This window comes from Sceloporus undulatus, chromosome 2, assembly GCF_019175285.1.
Source record: "Sceloporus undulatus isolate JIND9_A2432 ecotype Alabama chromosome 2, SceUnd_v1.1, whole genome shotgun sequence".
Lineage (NCBI taxonomy): Eukaryota > Metazoa > Chordata > Lepidosauria > Squamata > Phrynosomatidae > Sceloporus > Sceloporus undulatus.
In genome coordinates, this window is record NC_056523.1 from 217,484,774 (window position 1) to 217,504,851 (window position 20,078).

At 41.5% G+C, this 20,078-nt stretch overlaps 1 protein-coding gene across 2 annotated transcripts in view; it reads right to left on the bottom strand.

Moving 5' to 3' along the window:
• Positions 1–20,078, bottom strand: part of FBXO10 (F-box protein 10) — a 31,816-nt gene extending 11,738 nt beyond the window's left edge. The window contains exons 1-5 of one of the 2 annotated variants that reach the window (XM_042455154.1): positions 19,934–20,078; positions 9,946–10,095; positions 8,697–8,833; positions 2,733–2,803; positions 510–662 (exon numbers count right to left, since the gene is read on the bottom strand). In XM_042455154.1, coding sequence (XP_042311088.1) covers positions 510–662; positions 2,733–2,803; positions 8,697–8,833; positions 9,946–10,095; positions 19,934–20,071 — 649 coding nt within the window. In that variant the 5' untranslated portion in view covers positions 20,072–20,078. Of the gene's footprint in view, positions 1–509; positions 663–2,732; positions 2,804–8,696; positions 8,834–9,945; positions 10,096–19,231; positions 19,314–19,933 lie in introns of those variants that run through there. The other variant, XM_042455155.1, reaches the window with a different exon arrangement.

The following is a 20,078-nucleotide window of genomic DNA, read 5'->3' on the forward strand; positions in this document are numbered from 1 at the left end:
ATAATTTGACACTGGATACACACACTCTTGTGTATGCTCCTCAAAGAAGGAGATAGGAAGAGACACTTGATAGGCAACAACTTGCTCCAGATCAGACATTTGTGTACAAATACTGCAAGAGCAGCAGCTAAACCAACAGGTTGCCTCCCTTCTCCCCACCCACTCTGCAGCAAGTCATGAGAGGTTATGTCACTGTACAGGCATTTAACCACTGTGCCACCAGGGCTCCTTATCTTGAGTCTTTATTTGCAGACTTGAAACTGATAAAGGATCTCAAGTCCTTTGTCATTTTTAGTAATGTGACAGCTTCCCACATCCACCAAAATGAGGAACTATTAAAATTATTCAGAACACTGCTATAGACTACATGGCATCAAGAAAAAGGACTTGTTCATTTTGAATGGGGATTCTAGAGTCATCCAGGCAGAAACTGCACTGTAGAAGCTACAGGCAACAAACCACATTAAGACCCAGAGGGGGAGAAATCCATGATGTCACCAGAAGTTTACCATAAATTGTATTTCCTTCAATGAGTCCTTTGCCACGCTCTCCAACAACCACTCCATCCGAATAGCCACAACAAATCAGATTACTCCTGAGGACTGGGTCACCCCCACGACGAATGTCAGCACCGCCCCACTGGTTCTCTCGGATGACATTTTCTAAAGCAGAGTAAGGAAGGTTAGTGGAAGGATTTCAGTGAAACAGTTCAAGAAGCTTTAAGGATTAAGCTGTCAGGGGCACACAAAACTGAAATTCCAATTACAATCACACCAATTTCTGTATCAATACAGCTATAGCCACTTCTCTGGAGATTATCACACAGGGTTATGAAACAGAAGAAAAACGGAATGCTGTCATCATTATATTGCAATCATGGTAAGATTTTCACATGACATCGCGCTCATCCAGTACTTCTCCCGGCCAGAACCTGTTATCATCTCGTAACTTCTTTTAACATGTAAACTCCGTGAATGTTCTGACAATATTGCCTCATTCGCACTATTGCAGAGTCACAAAAGCAAATAATGATGTATTCATACTCTTGCACACATCCATTTCCCAGATTCCTGTTTGGTATATATATGCACTTCCTTACCACTTGTAGGACTGTTCTCAGAATCAATTTCTGTTTTATTTCTCATCATAGATTTAGAACACATTTTGATATAAATTGGATTTAAATTATGTTCTTAAACATTGAAATTTTGTTTAGTTCTGTTTGAGATCGAAACTTTTTTCAGACATGTGCAGTCAAGATATAACAGGAAAAAGAATGCATGTGTGAGAATTTACATTAACAGTACATGAACAATACAGCGACGAGATCGTTTTTGATATGTGGAACATAAGTGCACTCCTCTTTCGTTTTTGTTCCAGTGTTATATCCCAATTGCGAAGCTGCGGAAATATAGATTGTTATAGCTTGATGCTCCCATTCATTTCCATTAGTGCAATTGTTGTGGAATTGGCTTCTGAGGCCAAGCTTCTGCCACCATTTAAAAACATGCCACTAGCAAAATGTTTGTGTGTAATGGCGGGTGAGAATTAACCGAGAAGAGAAGGTTCTGTCTATTATAGCTAGATGTCATAATAGGAGCTGCAGTGACAGGAAAGTGCTGCCAGGAAGCTGGTGAATTAAACAGCATTTCAGCCATGAGTTCAGAAGGTGTTTTGGATAAGCACCCAACCAGAGTCTGCCATCTGTAAGACAAAATGCTGAACCACCTTACAAGGTTGTTGTAAAAGACCGTAGCAGTCATGTGTCATGTTCTAGACTTTTGTAGAAATGTTGTTGTATTTATATTATAGGAAATAATGTAATGTATTGTTATGCATGGTTATGTATTTTATTATCAAAATAGGTAAATAGTCTGTTGTGAAGAGGGTGAGAGCATGGGATGCTGGATGTGACTGGCAATTGGGTGGGTGTCTGAGTGGGATTTTTAAAAGGGTAATGTACTTGTCAGTCAGCCAGAGATAGGAATTAGTTAGTCTCAAGGGGTGTACAGCTCGGCCATTAAGGCTGGCCTGGGGGTGGAGTTGGGGTGTGGTGTCCACACGACACACACCCTGACTCCACCCCAGGCTGGCGTGACACAACATGCCACACCACACAGTAGACAGCATCACGCTGCTCCTCTGGTGCTGTGTCTTGATGACGCAGCAGCACCAAAGGAGCACCGAACAGCCATGGCGCCAGCAGCTATGGCGCCCTTTCTGTGGTTCAGAATGGAGCTGCTTTTTGCAGCTACTTTTTGCTCCGTGGAAAGGTGAGATTGGGCTCTGTGGAAAGGTGAGATCTGATCTAGTGCTAAAAGGGGCAGCTGCAGGCCGCCCCTTAGGGGCAGTCTGTACAGCCCCTCAGTTAGAAATATGTATGTTGCACTCCTGTTTCATATAATATACAAATATGCTTCTAGGAATGTTACAAAAGTGCTATTTGAGTGGTTAACTCCAATGTCCATGGTGACAGCAGGGGTTCAAGGGTGGTAGTAAATTCCACACTATAACAGTGGGATAAGCAGAGGTCTTCACATCATGCTATGTAAAATGTGAAGAAACCTTCTGAGTGTTCAGCAAAAAACTGGCATATAAAAACATTTTACTGTTATTTTAGAGGGTGTGGGATAAAAACTAGTAAAACAACATGAAAATGGGTTAAAATTCAGTTCCCCAAACTGACATATCATCAGACCGTTACCCATTACTTGTAAAATTTCTTTCCTTACCTGTTATTTGACCTCGTCCATTTTCATTCACAGCTATCCCAGCAGCAAGACCTTGGAAGATATGGTTCCCACTGGAACAGAAAGCAAGGAGAAAGCAGCAAATATTTTATTGAGGTCCTGTATAGTTTTGCTCAGTACAGGTCCTCCAGTAGTCTAGGAACTGAGCAACAACAGCATAAGCAGAGACTTATGTTCCAATCACTAACTTAGTGGCATTACAAAACTGGCTCTTCACGATCATCACGGCCCTGCCATTTCTTTTAAAAGAAAAGAATTGTTTACAACCATTGCCTCCTTACCACTGTTATGTCCGGGTAATAAGAGGCCTGGGCTTCTTACAGAGGCCATTCCTATTGTACAATGGGTAGAGATCTCTTCCTTGCTGAATGGTAGCTACATATTGATACATTCATTAATACATTCATTAAAGAAAAGCCAATGTGGCTTGGTGCAGAGTCTTGGATCTGAACCGGAGAGAGTCAAATGACATACTTCATTCAGTCACAAAGCTATTAGTGACCTTCTGTTCCAGTCTCTCTCTAGATCAGTCTTCTACAGCTTGGCACTCTCCAAATGTGCTGGATTGCTATATCCATCCACAGTAGATCTGAGACATTATGCCAGTCTCTGTTCTATGGCAACGGCTTTTGGACTATGTGTCATGAAAGCCAGTGTATAATTGAGCGGGGGGGGGGGGGGGAATGCTTGGCACACAGTGTGGCCTGTTAAAAACCCTTGCATACCCTATGCTGTATTCTGGGGTCCTCATGTTTTGATATCTCATATTTGGAAATAGCAAGTTTTGAGAGATCGATGGTCTTTCAGGAACAGGTTAAGTTCCCAGGAAAAAAGAATTGCTTCCCCGAGGCATGTGTACATTGAAGTACATGTGTACATTGAAGGACCTAGTTCTATATTAACTGTACTATTTTATCGATGTATTTAAACGTATTTTAAATGTATTTTATTCTGATGTATTTTTTAACTGGTTGTAATCCCGCCTCGATCCATTCGGGAGAGGCGGGAAAATATAAATAAACCATTATTATTATTATTATTATTATTATTATTATTATTATTATTATTAACCAAACTGTCAAATCTAAAGTGCTTCTTCCTTCCCCCAACTAATCTGCATTTCCCCTCAAAACCTGAGACTAAAGGATCTCTTTGCACTCAAAGCAGCAAGCCAATCTCTCTCTGCCTACTCTCTGTTGTGCTGACAGCCAAACTTCTCCATCCACCCATCTCAGAGATATCCTGATCCCATCACTGCTTTAGTTAAAATTATCAACCAGTATGGACATTGTTAATTGCTGGGACAAGTTATCTAGTCTTTGTTATCATGTCACCTTTTAACCTTCTAAAGCCTCATTGGCTCTAAAGACATCTCACTAACTCTTTCACTATCTTCTCATAATCCTATCTGAACCTAGTTAACATGTCAATTGTTGGAATGAGTCATCCAGCCTTTGTTACCTGGCCATCACCTAAGGCTAGATTCAAGGCATAAATATGGTTTCAAATCCTAACTTTTGCCTACACAGCTGGCATATATACCTGCGCTCTGTGTATGTTTTGTGTCACCCTCAGACCTCTCAGTCTGAACCACTCCAGCTTTCCATAGTCTTCTCATTGGACAGGTAGTTATAACCTCAGTACAATGCCTAAAAACTCCATTATCCCCTTTCCATATTTCCATACAGAGCATACAGAGCTTACTTTAGTTTGGATTGCTATCTTGTGTGTGTGACTGCACCCTGCAAATTTTCTAAATAATACCTTCTTAATGCACCCAGAACCTGAAGTCCTCCCAGTTGGTACTCGTATATATTGGTGCACATAATCCAAAGATTGCCCAAAGCTAATTTCTCCAACATTTGAAGTATCATTGAAAGCTGGTGGGGATCCCTCACCACCTGTTCTTTGGGTAACAGGCTCCAAAGGCTGGGGTAGTTCATCTCTGTAAATTGAGTGTACACTCAGCAAACATCAAAATTCTCCATCACACTCATGTGCACCTTACGGTCCAATGTGGGAGGCATTCAGGAGTTCCATGACAAACATGTCAGGGCAGAAAGTGTTCTCTAACTGGAAAGTTTTTGACAGCCACAGTTCTATGCCATATGCTTCCCTGAATAATTAGAATAATTTAAAGTGGGAGAAATGGCTGCAGTGCATACAAGAACAAATTGTTCTGTGTCAGGAGGGTAAAACAGAACAAAATGACAGAGAAATAAGACACTGTAGAAGTGAAGAGAGCATCTGGGAGACAACAGTGTAACATCACAAATGATGTGAGAGGATGAACTGTTCATCCCAACCAGGGAGAAATCTGCTGCAATATAAATAAAAAAGAACACGCTGTCCTAGAAGTGTTGACAGGAAATCATACCAGTGGGCCTGGCACTGCAAATTTCGACTCATGACCATAAAGAACTAAAAAAAAAAAAACCCTAAAATTTGATATCCTTTACTCCAAATCTACCATCTGAGGCAATCACCTTGTGAGGTGAACGTCTAATCTACACTGCAAAAATAATGCAGTTTGACACCGCTTTAACTGCAATGGCACAATGCTAAGGAATCCTGGGATTTGTAGTTTGTTGTGACACCAGAACCCTCTGACAGAGAAGGTTAAATATTTCACAAAACCACAAATCTCAGCACTCCATAGCATTGAACCATGGCAGTTAAAGTGATGTCAAGATGCATTATTTCTGCAGTGCAGATTAGGCCCAAGCCTCCAAATTCTGAGCCCATATATGTAACACATCAAAGAGTTAAAACAAAAAAGAAGACTACTAGTGGGCTATTTAGTTATTTACTTCCAAGGAATATAGTGTGCTGTACAGTGTCTTCCCTTCCTCCTCACTCATTTTACCCTCACCACTCACCTGTGAGATAGGTTAAGGCTGACCTGCTTAAAAGAGAGGGGTCATTCAAATACATCTAGTGCTTTCACAAAATGTAATTGGGTCAGTCTTTCCCCCTCTCTTTCAACCCAACTCATTTCACTGACTTTTTAAATAATAAAATTGGCAGGGGGAATAAAATTGGCTCAGTGGACAGCTGAAGCTACATTTCTTCAGTCCTAATCAAACAGAAAAAAATCTTCTATCTGCCACACTCCAGATATATTGGGCTAAAATACCCATTGACCTCAATCTGCATGAACTACCAGAGGTAGTAGGTGATCCAGAGAAATCTCAAGTATGGAGGAAGCTTCCTGTAGAGTGAAGTCTGGCTAGACTTGGCCTGAGGATCATATGTTCCCCCTTCCTAAGGTTGGAAAAAACTGCTCTAACCTTTGATGACACATGCTGGCCACTGTCCTGCTAAATCAATGCTTCTCAAGCTATCTGATGTGGGAGGCTGATATTTCTCTTCCTAATATGCCATGGACATGTACCATATCCAGGTCCATTGGCTGCAACAGTTTATTTCTTTTCTGGAAACTCTCCATGGACCAGCAGTCAATGACTCTCAAACCAGCACTGGTCCACAGACCATTTGAGTAGCACTGTGCTACTTACCTTGGCCAGTAAAAAGTTTGACCTATCAGCCTCATGCAGCACACAAAGTACTGTTTGAAGATTGTGTCGTTTATGAGCTCTTTGTTTTCTATGTATTTAACTTTTTTACATTATAGTACTTATTTATGATTGGTGTGGTGTTTTGTTTGAATTGGTGTTTTAATAGTACAATTTATTTAATTCACTTTATATATACTGTATATAACATTGTGCTTTTCAAAAACATAGTTGTGTTAATCTGGAAAATCAGTATGCAAAGGGATTTTGTAGCATCTTTGAGACTAACTGGAAGAAAGTAGCAGGAGCTTGCACAGACTTGAGCCTACTTTCCTCAGATGCACGTGCATCTGGATGTATATGAAAGCTAACTTCCTTCTTTCAGTTAGTCTCAAAGGTGCTACAAGATCCCTTTGCATACTATGTCTTTCTTGATACCTTGCTGGAAGCTGCCTTGCATCCCAAATCCTGGAAGAAAGGTGGAATATAAATCAAGTAAATAAATAAATACATTTTATACGCATGAACAGTCACCTTCAAATTTGAAGGCAAGCAACATTTCCACTAATTCACAAATATTTGTCATGCCATTGTGCCTGTCAAGCTCAAAATATAAAAATCACCCGGCCTTTTGGGGGGGGGGGAGGAACCAATAAAAACCTCAGGTAGGCTTTAGCATTTGAGAGCTTCTGAGAGTATCTGAGAAGGGCAAACTGGATTTCAGTAATCTCCAGACTAAAAGGGTCAATATCAGTCTGTCTCCTGTAATGGATGGGAAGCAGACCTGCCAGCTTTGTACCAATTTCTAAATAGGCAGCTGTCTAAGGGGGGTGATTATGATGCAATTATTAGGTCTAGAGGAAATGTGCTTAAAAGAACAAGTGGCTCAGCATGCAGAGTTCATTTCAATTGCGAGGCTGGGCACAGCCAGCCCTGTCACAGCACCCACACAAGTCTACTATAATCGAGATCAGTTTGTCACTCTTAAAAAAAACAAAAACAAGAGGCAGATCATCTAAGAAACTTGTTATGCCAAAGAAGATATTATTGATATGTTAATTGTTCCCAGGCAGCCTATATCAATTTATAAGAGATTTCTCTCTTGGGTCTGTGGAGCAACCAGCATGTCTATTTCACTGACTTTCTGGCATCCTTTAGTATAAAGGGCACATATGCACAGAAACATAAGAATATGGTTTCAGGAACTTTTCTTTGGGAATGCAACACTTTTGGGGCAGGAGGATATTCCTGAGATCCTATTGGCTCCATTTCTTGAAGTGAACAAGGAATACAGTTTCTCCCCTGCCTACTCTCTCTGTTTGGGCAGGAAACAAAAACTCAAAGGTCTCCTATCATTAATATTATAGGAAGGGGTATAGGACAAGGCACAAGAACAACTATTGTCTGAAAGTACTTTTTCTCCCATACAGAACACTATCTTCATAACATTCAACTTTGCTTTACACCTTCTCACCAAATATGCATGCTTTTCTGAATCTGTTCTATCTTTAGGGATCTTTCTCAAACTCACCTATCCAGTAGGCAAACTAACCACCACTAGAAAAAGTTCTGGGTCATGTTTTAAGTCTACCTGCCTCATCCTAGTGCCTTCCATATATGTGGCACTATACTTCCCATCAACACCATAGTCATAGGGGCTGGGGATGTTGGACACTGTGGTTTGATGTATCTAAGGAGTACATTGGGGAAGACTGATCAAGGCCAGCCTCTGTTGCTTTGCATGATCTAGAGCTTTGCTTCTCAAGCTATGTAACGTGAAGACCAGCAATTATTTTTTTCTATTATGCTACGGATTGGCACCATATTTGTGCCCGCTGACTACTATTTCTTTTCTTTCTTTTTTAATTCCTGGCAACTCACCAAGGCCTCATGCCAGTCCAAAAACACCACTTTGAACAGCACTGAATTTAGACTAATGTTCAGCATATACATCTTGTGAGGGAAGCTGAACAGTAAGAGGGCCAGGTGACCTTCTGCAAAGCTCACCCACCATTTCTGTTTTGACTTAGGTTGACAGAGTGAAGGCTGGAGTGGAAATTTCAGCATATGTTGCTTGTCATGCAACCAAGGTAACAAACAACACCTACTGAAATTCCTTCTATACAACCATTAAATCCACAAGAGCTATCTCCAGTTTTCACTAGTTCTGAGGACCTTCTGGTCACCTTCTGAAGGATTCAAATTCCAGCATATACATGAAAACCACTCCTCCAATAACTAGTACAAGTGCAAAGAAAGAGGGTCATAGACAGAATAAAACAACTCCTCCCCTTTCACAAAATGCTTTGTTAAAAAACAAACCTCAATATTCCTTGTTAACTGATGTGTGTCTGTGTGTTCATTTGCACCCACATTTCCCATTTCCAATGACAACTGAAATGGCAAGAAAACCCCCAGCTCAGACACTTACCTCACCAGAGGGTTTCCATTATACAGAATGTAAATGCCAGCCTCCTTATTTCCATATATTTGATTGCTACGGATGATGCCTTTTCCGTTGCCAAGGACAACAATGCCGGAGCGAAGGCCACTGTGGATCCTATTACACTGTGGTTTTATTTGGGCACCAGTGCAAAAAATAAAAGGAAAGAAGGAGGGATAGAACAGTTATATGAAGTGAAGGACAATAGCAGAAAGGTCAGTAAGTGGGTGGACAAAAGCACCCAGGCCCTTAAAAGCAAAAAGCAATTTATCTGACAATGGAACATCCAATTTTGAGTCTCCATGGAGAAAACCTGGCATTTCTGCTCTGATCACCCCCATCTTTTCTTCCCTGATTTCAACAGCTACTGTGTAAAGAAAGGAAAAATGATTCCCATCATACCTTTCTCATTTTCATTCAGCAATTAATCAAACAGATGATCTGATCCAACAACTCCCCCATCTAGGGCAGATGTAAATAAGAATACTAAAGGGTTGTCAGATCAACAGCATCTCCAGTAGGCCTGCCAGGTTCTTTCCAGCTGCACCTTTAAATATAGCTTACTTTACAGATATTAGCAAGTAATAATCTTTTAACTTGGTGTTTGAAAGGCTTTCCCTGCTAATTTTTGCTGCTAATTTCTGCAGAGCACGTTGTTGTCAAAGGTCATCCATGCCCAAGCAGCAAAATTACATTTACAGTATACATCCAGGCCAGATATCAGAGAAGCTACCTTTTAAACTACAGATCCCAGAATCCCCCTAGGTAGTATGGCCACAGCATCTCTCATAAAGTACAGAAAGAGCAGTCTGGTATAAAACTGGTAGCCTTAGGCCAACACAACTATCAACTTATAGAGCCAACCTGCTATTCCCAACTGCGTGAACACAGTGGTGGCACAAGAATGGGAAAATCAGTGGAGAATCGAACCCTGGTCTTTCTGGAAGGGAAATATTAACCCTTCTGGTGCCTGCTGTTTCTCTGCTCCCTCCAAGCTAAGCTCACACACTGCTTTCCTCCTTAGACAAGTTTATTTATTTTTTCTCCAAGTGCTGGGAAAATAGCACTTGGCAAAGGATTCTTGAAGGACTGGTGGAGTTAAGTATCTCTCCATCCTACCCCTTATCTATTACAAATGCCCACACTCAGGGAGAATCATATTACACAAATCCCACGTTAACTGTGTTGACGTTTAATTATTGCCTTACATCAAATCTAGATTGGCAAGAATCAATACCAGGATCAGAGGATTGGCTCCTTTCCGGATGTCCACACCAGCTTCACAGTTGGAATGAACGTTGTTTTCTGCAATCAAGCCCCCTGCACCAAGGCGCAGAAATATCCCTGAGGTCTTGCACTGATGAATGTCATTCTTCAGCATTATGACCTAATGGGGAGAAGATGAGGAGGAGAAGGAGGAGGAAGTTATCCAACTATATTTATACAAAAAGATTTGGGAAGGTCCTTAGAAGCATAAGAGAGACTAAGACCAGGTCTACACGGGCCAGAATACTCTTGGCAGATCCCAAAGTATTCTTGCCCTGAAACTGAACCAAATTGCCCCCCACCCACCCAACTTACCATGTATTATTGTCATGCAATTGACTGTTAAGTTTCCATTTGGCTGTATATGCCTTTAACATATGTGAGCTTCTGTCAAGCATTATACAGTATGTCTTGAATACGCCTTGAATTTGTGTTATTGTCATGCATTTGATTGTTAAGTTTTACTTTGTTGTATATGCCTTCAACAAATGTTATTGATTCCTGTGTGTTCACTTGTGTATTACTGGATATTTTGTATTACAATATTAATACCGTTCCTATATTATTTCTTGATTTATTCAGATTTGTAATCCCCCCCCCTATTCTGGAGCGATGCCAGGTACTTGTTTACAGGATCCCACTGTGCTGCCCGCCACCTCCTCTGGCACTAGCTGCTCCCTCTGAGGTCAGAAATGAAGTGCCCAGAGTCCATTACATGGCTGGGCCCCTCACTGGGACCTCAGCGGGAGCAGCCCGCACCTGTGGCAGGAGTGGCAGGTAGCACAGCAGGACACTGTATAAGCATCGGCTTCCCGTTGCTCCGGTGTGCTCCAGATTTTTTAAGAAGATAAAAAATTGTGAGTTTTTAAAATTGATTTAATGCAGGGATGGCCTCAATTCGCAACAGAACTGCCCTTCCGCTGTTTAGATAGCCTGCAGTCAAATATGGCATTTGATCCTGTGTTGTGAAGACAAGGTGATGCACAACACAGGGGGAGAAACAAGTTAATTTAGCCCTTGTAGATATGCCCTAAGATACACTATCAGAAGTCCCTGTTCCAAGTTCTTTTCTCTGCCCTTTTACCTCAGTTAGTTTTATCTCAATATCTCAAGATCATTGCTGATATGTGAAGACAGTACTATTTATCTACTTTACAATCCTATAGTAAGGGTTACAGGGAGATTATGTTTGCAATACATTTTAGAGCACATGGCAATTATTGTTGCTTCTTATCACCCCTACCACTATCATCAGTATGTGAAATAGACGGAGGAGGATGGAAAAATCTTGACAATCAGATAGAACCCCTTAATTTCCAAGATCAACCCAAACACAAGTTAAAAAGTCCATAGGCATGAAAATATAAGAAGAGCTATGCTGGATCATATCTTGTCCAACACTGGTGCTGAGTCCTGATGGCCCTGCATTTGTAAGCTACCAAGCTGAATCTGAGTTCAATTGCCTTCTCCTGATATTATTCTCCACCAAGTGGAGCATTGTCTATTATACTGGAGCCATGGTGACAAGATAACGTTATCTGCTATGAATTTGCTTATTTCAAACTTGTAAACAGGTTTGACAGAAAGACTACCTCACGAAAGACATCTTTTGTATACTGCCTGCCCACAGTGACCAGATTAAGTCAATGTGCAGCACATTCACAATCTGAGACAACACAAGAAATGACTGCATTCCAACTGCAAAGGTTTCCTGCCTAGCAGCAGTTCTTTTCCACCCTAGGACAATGAGAAAAAGTGTCTGTAGCTAAACAAGGCTGGTCTTGCCATTTCCATCTAACACATCATCAAATTTCTTCATCTCTGACTGGCCACATTGTTCAAGGGCTGCTTTATATATTACCAGAAAGGTAAGATCCCATTTGCCTTCAGTGTGTGTTTATGGCAAATCCACTGCTGCAAGGGGAGGAAAATTGCATGCAAACCAGTGATCTCACAACCCAGAGCCATAATCAACTGAGGTTCTCAGCAACTTGCTTACTTTGGTTTTTCAGATCTCCCCAGGAGGTAACTTGAAGAATTCAGAACCACAAGATGGGATAATAACCACTAGCTCAGAAGACGTTTGAAACAAACTAAAGCCATTTGGATGAGAGACAAGTCCTAGCTAGTAGCTCTTGAAGTCTGCAGACTACAATTCCCAGAATTACCCTGCAGGATATGCCTATGTCTAAGGAAAGTGTGCAGAGAGATAGCAGGTAGACTCCCCTGTGGGTGGATGGTTTCAGGTCTGATTAATTGGTTTCTTGGTGCGCAAACAGGTTGGACATTACTGGTCTGCAAAGCAAGAGGACAGTGAAAGCAAACATCTACCACCTAGAAACATATTCTACACAGGCCAGTGAAACTGAAAAAAACATAGGGATGACACTTTTAATCCTGGCATTGTTTTATTTGAGCAAATAAGTGGCTTAAATATTCATGCATATAATTCTTTCCCAGTTAAATAAACCTTTAAAGCCATGTCTGACAAGCGTAAAGAAACAAATCTACAAATTGCAATATCCTCGCCTTAGCGAGCACATATCAAAGATGATAATTAAATTACAACTCCTGTATTTGCTCATTTTAAAAGGTGACTCAACCCCATTCTGTTAATTAAAATGCAAAAAGGGAGAAAGGAAGATGGCTGAGTTCCTTTCCCGATTAGTCACAAACCACTGACCTGGCATAGAGGTCAAGCTCTGATCGGAATACTAAGCCTAGCTATCCATTGTATTAACAGTGGGGAAACACTGTTATCCAGCAGTAATAGGCTGACAGGTGTTTACAGCTATCTTAACTTTGATTGTGGCGGATTAGCCTTGGTGTCTTACAGAGGCTGGCTTGCCAGGTCTGTGAAGTCATAGCCTCTGAGAATATGGTCATCTATGCCACAGCTAGGGAACCTCTGGCTCTTCAGATGTTCTGGCCTACACCCACCCAATGAAAAAGGACAGTGGGAGACGTAGTCCAAAAAATTTGAAGAGCCAAAGGTCCTTGCAGCCTAATCTAGGCATTCATGCTACAACTAGGACTGTCTGTTGGCCATTAAATTACAGAACAGGTCAGTCAAAGATTAGCATTGCTTGGTCATCCACATTACTTTTTAAAAAAATAGTTTTTTAATAACCTGTTTTTAAAATAACATCTTGTTTTTCTATTATGGGGTTTGGGGTTTTGGTTTTTGGTACATCACTTGAGGGTCATGGTAGGAATAAAAACAAATTTAATAAATGCTTTAAATACATGTGGTTTGAAAGTCAGTTTTGTGGGAATGTTTGTGGAATTACAGCCTATGGGCCACAAGGCTTGGGAAAGTTTTTTTTTCTGAATATACTTCCCAGAATTCCCACCAGCATAGCTAATGTCCAAACTAAAATAGTCCACAAAGCAATGTTCTTATGCTCTGGTTACATGTGAGAATAAACAAGATCCTCACTGCACAAAGGTGGTGTACCAGATGCAAGACACAAACATGGGAAGCCTGTCACCTTTATGCCTGGCTTCTAAATAGTGGTAGAGCTGTCCACCCTCTGAGAAAGTACTGTATATACTTATATATAAGTCTAGAAATTTCAGTCAAAAAAATGACCCAAAAACCCTGAGTCAACTGATCCCAGGCCAATGTACATCCTGTACTTTAACTTTTATAGAGAAAAAGGAAGCATACTCTGATGAAAGACAAGAGTGTAATCTGTCTAGGAACCACTGACACCCTTCTTCTACTCTCTCATTCATCCAGCCTTTAGTGTGAGCACAAACAGTTATGCCTGCTGGTGTTTTGTAAGTTCTTTGGCATTGTTTTCATTTGCACCATCCTTTAGATCTTTTGTTACATGCCCATAAGTTTTATCCTTGACTTATCTCCAGGTCATATCAAAATCCATAATTGTGACCCCAAAAACTGCTGTTGACCTATATATGAGTCAAGTATATACGATACGTTCAAGTCTGTGAAACCTCATGTTGCTAGCTTAAATGTGCTACAAGATCCCTTTGCATACTGATTTTCTGGAATCACCTGGCTATGGAAATTATCACAAGGAGGGACAGCATCCTTCTCCTGTCCTTAAACTCAGCTAATTGCGCGATCGGGGATCACACCCCCACATGCTTCTGCCATCCTTCTCCCTTGGGTAAATTGTCATGGAGCCATCATTTGGTATTAATGGGAGTTTCCATTAATATCAAATGATGGCTCCATGGCACTTTACCGATGGGAGACGTGTGCGGGGATGGCACCATGACACTTTACCCATGGCAGAAAGATGGCAGAAGCATGCAGGGGTGTGATCCCTGATCACACGATTAGTCAAGTTTAAGGACAGAAGAACTCTGTCTCTCCCATGTGATAATCTCCTATGTCTTTGAATAGCTGAGAATTGCCTTTCTTGGGCCAGAAATAAAAGTCCTCAGTTGTCTCAAACTTGAGGCAAGCATCACAAACTCAACTTTCCTTCCTCACTTAGATGCTCCAATCAGATCAATTGTGCTTCAAACCAGCCAATCCTCACCATGTGCCCACAAGCCGACTACACTCAGTGGTGTCACTAGGGTTGGTGTCATCCATTGGGGGTGGGGGTTGAAGTGTGGTCTGCAACCCCGCATCCTCTTGTGATGCCACTGACTACCCGACACAACAATGGCTCACCAGTCCGGGTACAATTGGTTGAGACTAAATCACCCCAAAGGGGTGAAGCGGAAAATGGTTCCACTTGGGATGAGGTGGAAATAAGCAAAAGGTCTATGTTAAATACAACAGCTATTTAAAGAGGTCAATGGGTCTTAGAGGATAAGGCACATGCCTCAGATATAGAGAGGGGCACTGTGTACAGACGTGTTTATGCTACTCCCAGGAGCCTCTGACCAAGAACTGCAGAACTGGAGGGCTTCGTTTTAAATATGGTTTAAAAGAAGGGCATAAATACAGTTGTAACAGAAATTGAGTGGAATGAAGAGTACCAGTCATTTCTAGGTACAAACTCTATAGAGGAGGAGGAGAGAGGAAGGAAAGACATATTAGAGGTTGTATCACTGTGTACATCAAGGAGGAGACTGTAGCAACCAAACTAAGACCTGTTACAGACTGCCAAAATAAAGCTGCTTCGGGTCTCTTTGGAGGCATGCTGTTTAAATGATGCATGCATCCTAAGAATCCAGAAGCTGCACCAAAGCTGCACTCCGGTGCTTAGGAATGGAGTGTGGCTTTGGTGCGACCTCCGGACTCTTAGGACCCATGCATCATTTAAATAGCATACCTCCAAAGAGACCCGAAGCAGCTTTATTTTGGCAGTCTGTAACAGGCCTAAAAATCTCAAAATGGGTTGGCTTCTCCACAGGATCAAAGGGGATAACAACAACAGGCCCCAAAAGTAATTTAGTCCTGGGAGCATGCTATTTTCCCTCCAGCCAAAATGCTCAGAATTATATTGATAGAGAATAGAATAAAGGACACACCCAAAGAAACAGTGTTGTAATAGTGGGTAACTTCAAACACCCTAAACCAAACAATCAAAAGGTACCAAATCTTGGCTGATCTAAGACGCTAAGCAAGATCAGGCCTGGCTAGTACTTGGAAGGGAGATTGCCATGTAATGACATGCCCTGTAGCCTATATTCCAAGGAAAGCAATAGTAAACCACCTGAGTACTCCTTGACTAATAAAACCCCATGGACTTCGTGCACAAAGTTGACAAGTGACTTGAAAGCACACACACACCTCCTCCTCCTCCTCCTCTCTTCTCAAACAATGCTCACTGACTGGATGAGTGTGCTATCCAATCATAACAAATTTAAAATCTTTAAATAAGTGTATCTATGAAGAGGCAGAAGGAACACAATTCAACCTAATTCTATGTTGTTCCTAGAACCAACTGTAGGATGGGAGTGTTATTGATCAAACCTGAAACAGTGACTTCAGTGTTGTCAAATATGATTTATGTGTAAGTAGGAAAGTGACTGTACATCCAGAGTTGGGAACTAGCAAGGGATTGCTGGACGACAACAGAATTAAAGGGGTACTAAAGGAGGATAAGGGAAATGAAATGATTCATTTAGCTCTATTTGTCTTTGATGTAACATATGTAGAGCAGGTACGTGTGCCTGAACTACAGTGGTCCCTCCACATTTGCTGGCACTTGGGGTGAAAGACCCCCATGAATGTGGTAAAACTGCCAATTAAAAAAAAAACCTCTGTACTTATTATCCGAGGGAACACCTCTCTAGGAATCCCCAGGTCTCCCAGTGCAATTCAATGGTCAACATCTGCCATAGATTAATCATAGAATCATGCTGGAGGAACTATAAATGCCTAGAGAAGTGTTTTCTCTAGGAAATTCTAGGTTCTCCACTGCAACTCTATGGTCATCTTCTGGTAGAATTGTGCTGAAGGACCTAGAGATCCTTAGAGAGAACATATTAATTAAAACCACAAATAATCAAATCTGCAAGTCAAAGTTGCAAATGTGGAAAGCCAACTGTAATACTTTCAGAAAAGCAGTGAGGGGCTGAAGCAAATGGGAGGACAAGAGATTAAGTTCTGTATGGCACTGACAAAGTAAAAACAAACAAATTGCAGGGTCCCAGATAGCATCCCCTTCTACAGAAAGATGCACTTTGTCCCTAAAATATGCCTCTAATTCAGAAGACAGAAAAGAGGGCACTGTAACATTAAGAGATAAAGGCAAGGAATGGAAAACAGACCATAGAAGACTGAAGTTAGCCCTCATTGTCTCTGAACACAGCAACAAGATGTGCAAGGACCCAATTCCATTTTGCATTCAGCCATTCATCTTCCCCTTGGCCTCAGTTTCTCACTTGGGAGTAAAACTCACCTATCCTACACCTCAGAGGTTCTTAATGAATGAAACAGGAGATCACCATTTCTCACATATCTTCCCTCTTGCAAATCTTGTGAATGCAGCAAACCAGAACAAAACAAATAAGAATCCAATTCCTAAATTGTTCACTCATATAAACAAAACGTCTATTTCAGACTGAAGCATCTATTTAAAATCCTCTCTTCTCACATCCTTTTCCTTCTCTCTACAAAGTGAGACAGCAGCAAATTATTGACTTGGAAAAGCCAGGGTGAAGGCTTCTCAGAAAAATGCAGGTGTAATCAGAAACCATTTCGCCTGGGAACAATAGTGATGTAACAAATAGCACACAAACTCCCACTTAATGTTTTACTCAAAAGCCAAATGGGCTCCAGGCACAGCAGCCTCACACTGAAGAATGCTGCATCTCAATTCAACTTCTGCCCTTTTGGTTATTGCCAAGAAATGTTAACAAGATGAAGCACTGCTTGGCCCACATGAGGCAATCAGTAGAAACCATCCCCCTGTTTTCAGCACTTGTATACTATACAGCCTTCACATATCGAGGACTCTTTTCTGAGTTGCATAAGAAATTAATGTGGGCCTGATATGATTTCTACATAACCAGGAACCCCCACCAATATTCTAGCCATTTTACTTACTTGGTATACTTAGGATCCTAAGTTTCTATCTGCTCCTGGGACAAATAATCAGACACAAAATTTAAAACCAGAACAATGAGTGCCCAAGGAAGAGCAGCTCACCAAATGGTGGGAAAGAAGCACACAGGCTTGAAGACCTTGTCATGAACTGTCACACATTGCAGAAATCTTACCCTGCTGCTTGTGCACCTTCCTTGGATGAAGCTCTGAATTCTTTGCAGTAGAAATGTCAACTCAAGGAGGGTTCCCACAGCCTAGCACTGCCTCTTAGGGATGATTCACACAACCCCTCCTGAGCTGGACATGTCACATTATCTGGTTATGAAAGAGCCCCAGTATGGTTAAGAACATAACATCAAACTGTAAGTGATTGAAAGACTGGCCATTTTCAAAACAAGGGAGATGACCGGGGGGGAGGCAACATATGACTTGCACCATACACAAAAATGAAAAAAGAAAGTCCCTTCATCTTGAAATTCTGTATCAAGGATGGCTGTGTGAAATCCAGGCCTTTAGCTCAGACCTTCAGCTTGTGACTCATCAGACTAAATGCCACCCTCTTAGGGCTCAAGCTTTCTGGTTTTGCTACATAGTAAATGGGTAGCAGGTGGTGTGGGTGTTTTCATTATGGAGAAAGGTGGAGAAGCTGCAGAGTTCAACTTCCTAGAAATCTCAGCTCTCTCATTTTATTTCATTTTGTTCTGTCATTTCATTTTGTTTTTAGACAAGCAAATTTCTTCTGCTCATTTGTTTTTGAGTTTATGAAGACATCTCTCTGTCGTTTGATTGTTTAAATTAATTTAGATGTTATTTTAGTATTGTTTTTGTGAATTATAGGTTATGGTCGGAGGGAGGGATAACGGGCTTTTGTAGTGCTGTGTTTATTGTATTTTATTTCAATGCTGTATCTTAATGTTTTATTGTATATTTTATTGTGTTGTAAGCCACCTCAATCCTACAGGAGAGGCAGGGTAAAAATAAAATTTCTATTCTATTCTCAAAGGCATCACTGATTTGCTGCTGGGTAAGATGTGTAATGGTCAGAAGCAAGGGCTTCAACAGCTTCCACAAGCTGTTTCCCAGAATTATGGAAAAATCAGAGAAATCATACACACACCTTAGTTTAACTTGCATAATTTACATAAATGGCAGAATTCAACTTTAAAAAAATAATAATAAATCCAAAATCATTAGCTTCTACCTCTCTACTGTCTTTTATAAAAAGTGTGGTCAAGCAGATATTAGATTGTTGTTTTTATGTGTCTTCGGCCCCATACAGACAGGCCAAAATAAAGCTGCTTCGGGTCACTTTGTAGGTAGGATGTTTAAATGATGCATGCATCCTAAGAGTCTGGAAGCCACGCCAAAGCCGCACTCAGGACTGGAGCGCAGCTTTGGCGCAGCGCATGCATCATTTAAACAGCATACCTACAAAGGACCTGAAGCAGCTTTATTTTGGCAGTCTATATGGGCCTTCATGGTTCTGACTTATGATGACCCTAAGGCACAGGGTTTTCTGGGGCTGAGAGTGTGTAACTCTCACCTGATCACCCAGTGGGTTTCTATGACTGAGCAGGGAATTGAACCGTGGTCTCCAGAGTTGGAGTCCAAAGCTAAAACCACTACACTATGTTGACATAAATATTCACAGCTATTTATAGGCACAAACTGCAAGACAGTGAAGACACCAGTCTGAAAAGGAAAAATCTAGCTGAGCACAACCACAGGCTTAAGCATGGCAAGTAAGATTCACTGCCTGTCTTTTACAGCACCTTACTGTTTTGTATGCATCTCATCGCATAGGTCAAGTCCTTAAAGATGCTTCCCTCCACTCTGGCTTGCCCCTGGGAGCAAACAAAGATGCCACCCTTTCCATCTCTGAAAAGGCACTTCCGAATGAGACATCCTTGTAATGCGCTGGCAAGCGACTGAGCCTCCTTGTCTTTCTGCAGCTCCTGAGGCAGGGTTTTTAGTTCATAGTCATTTTGGAGGGCTGTTAACCCATTGGTTTGCAGCCTACCATGAATAACTTTGGCCAGCATGTGGCTCAGACTGTGGGCCTGGTAAGGCAGTTTGTACACTGACTCATCGTCATCCTCATTCTCGCTGCTTAAGCTCAGTTCGCTGTCACTAGAATCCGTGTCTATCGTCACAGCCTCCTCTTTGTGTGCTGTGCTCAGATTTCCAACAATGTCGTTCTCCTTCTCACACCCTCTCTTTGGTATTCCTTGAGTCTGTGAAGCAGGAAATATATTACCCAGGTCCTCACCTACCACAATTTCACAGGTCCTTGTGTTTCTCATTGGCAGATGTCCCTGACTTTCAAATTTTGACAGGTTACAAAATGGTGGCTCTGGAGTTTGCAGCAACACAGAGCGTGACTTTGCCAATGTGGTCAAGTGCTTGCAGGCCCAGTTCCTGTCCAAAGATGGACAACCTTCTACCGTCACAGAGGCATTTTCACTCCCAACAAACTCACAATTTTCCAGGAGACTGATGGCCACACTGTGGAAATTGATGCTGGACTGGCTGAAAGTGCAAAATTTGACCTGGCAGGTTCCTGGAGCGTGAATTTGCAGCTGACTGTTCTCAAAGTTGCAATTGTCAAACTGGACATGACCTGA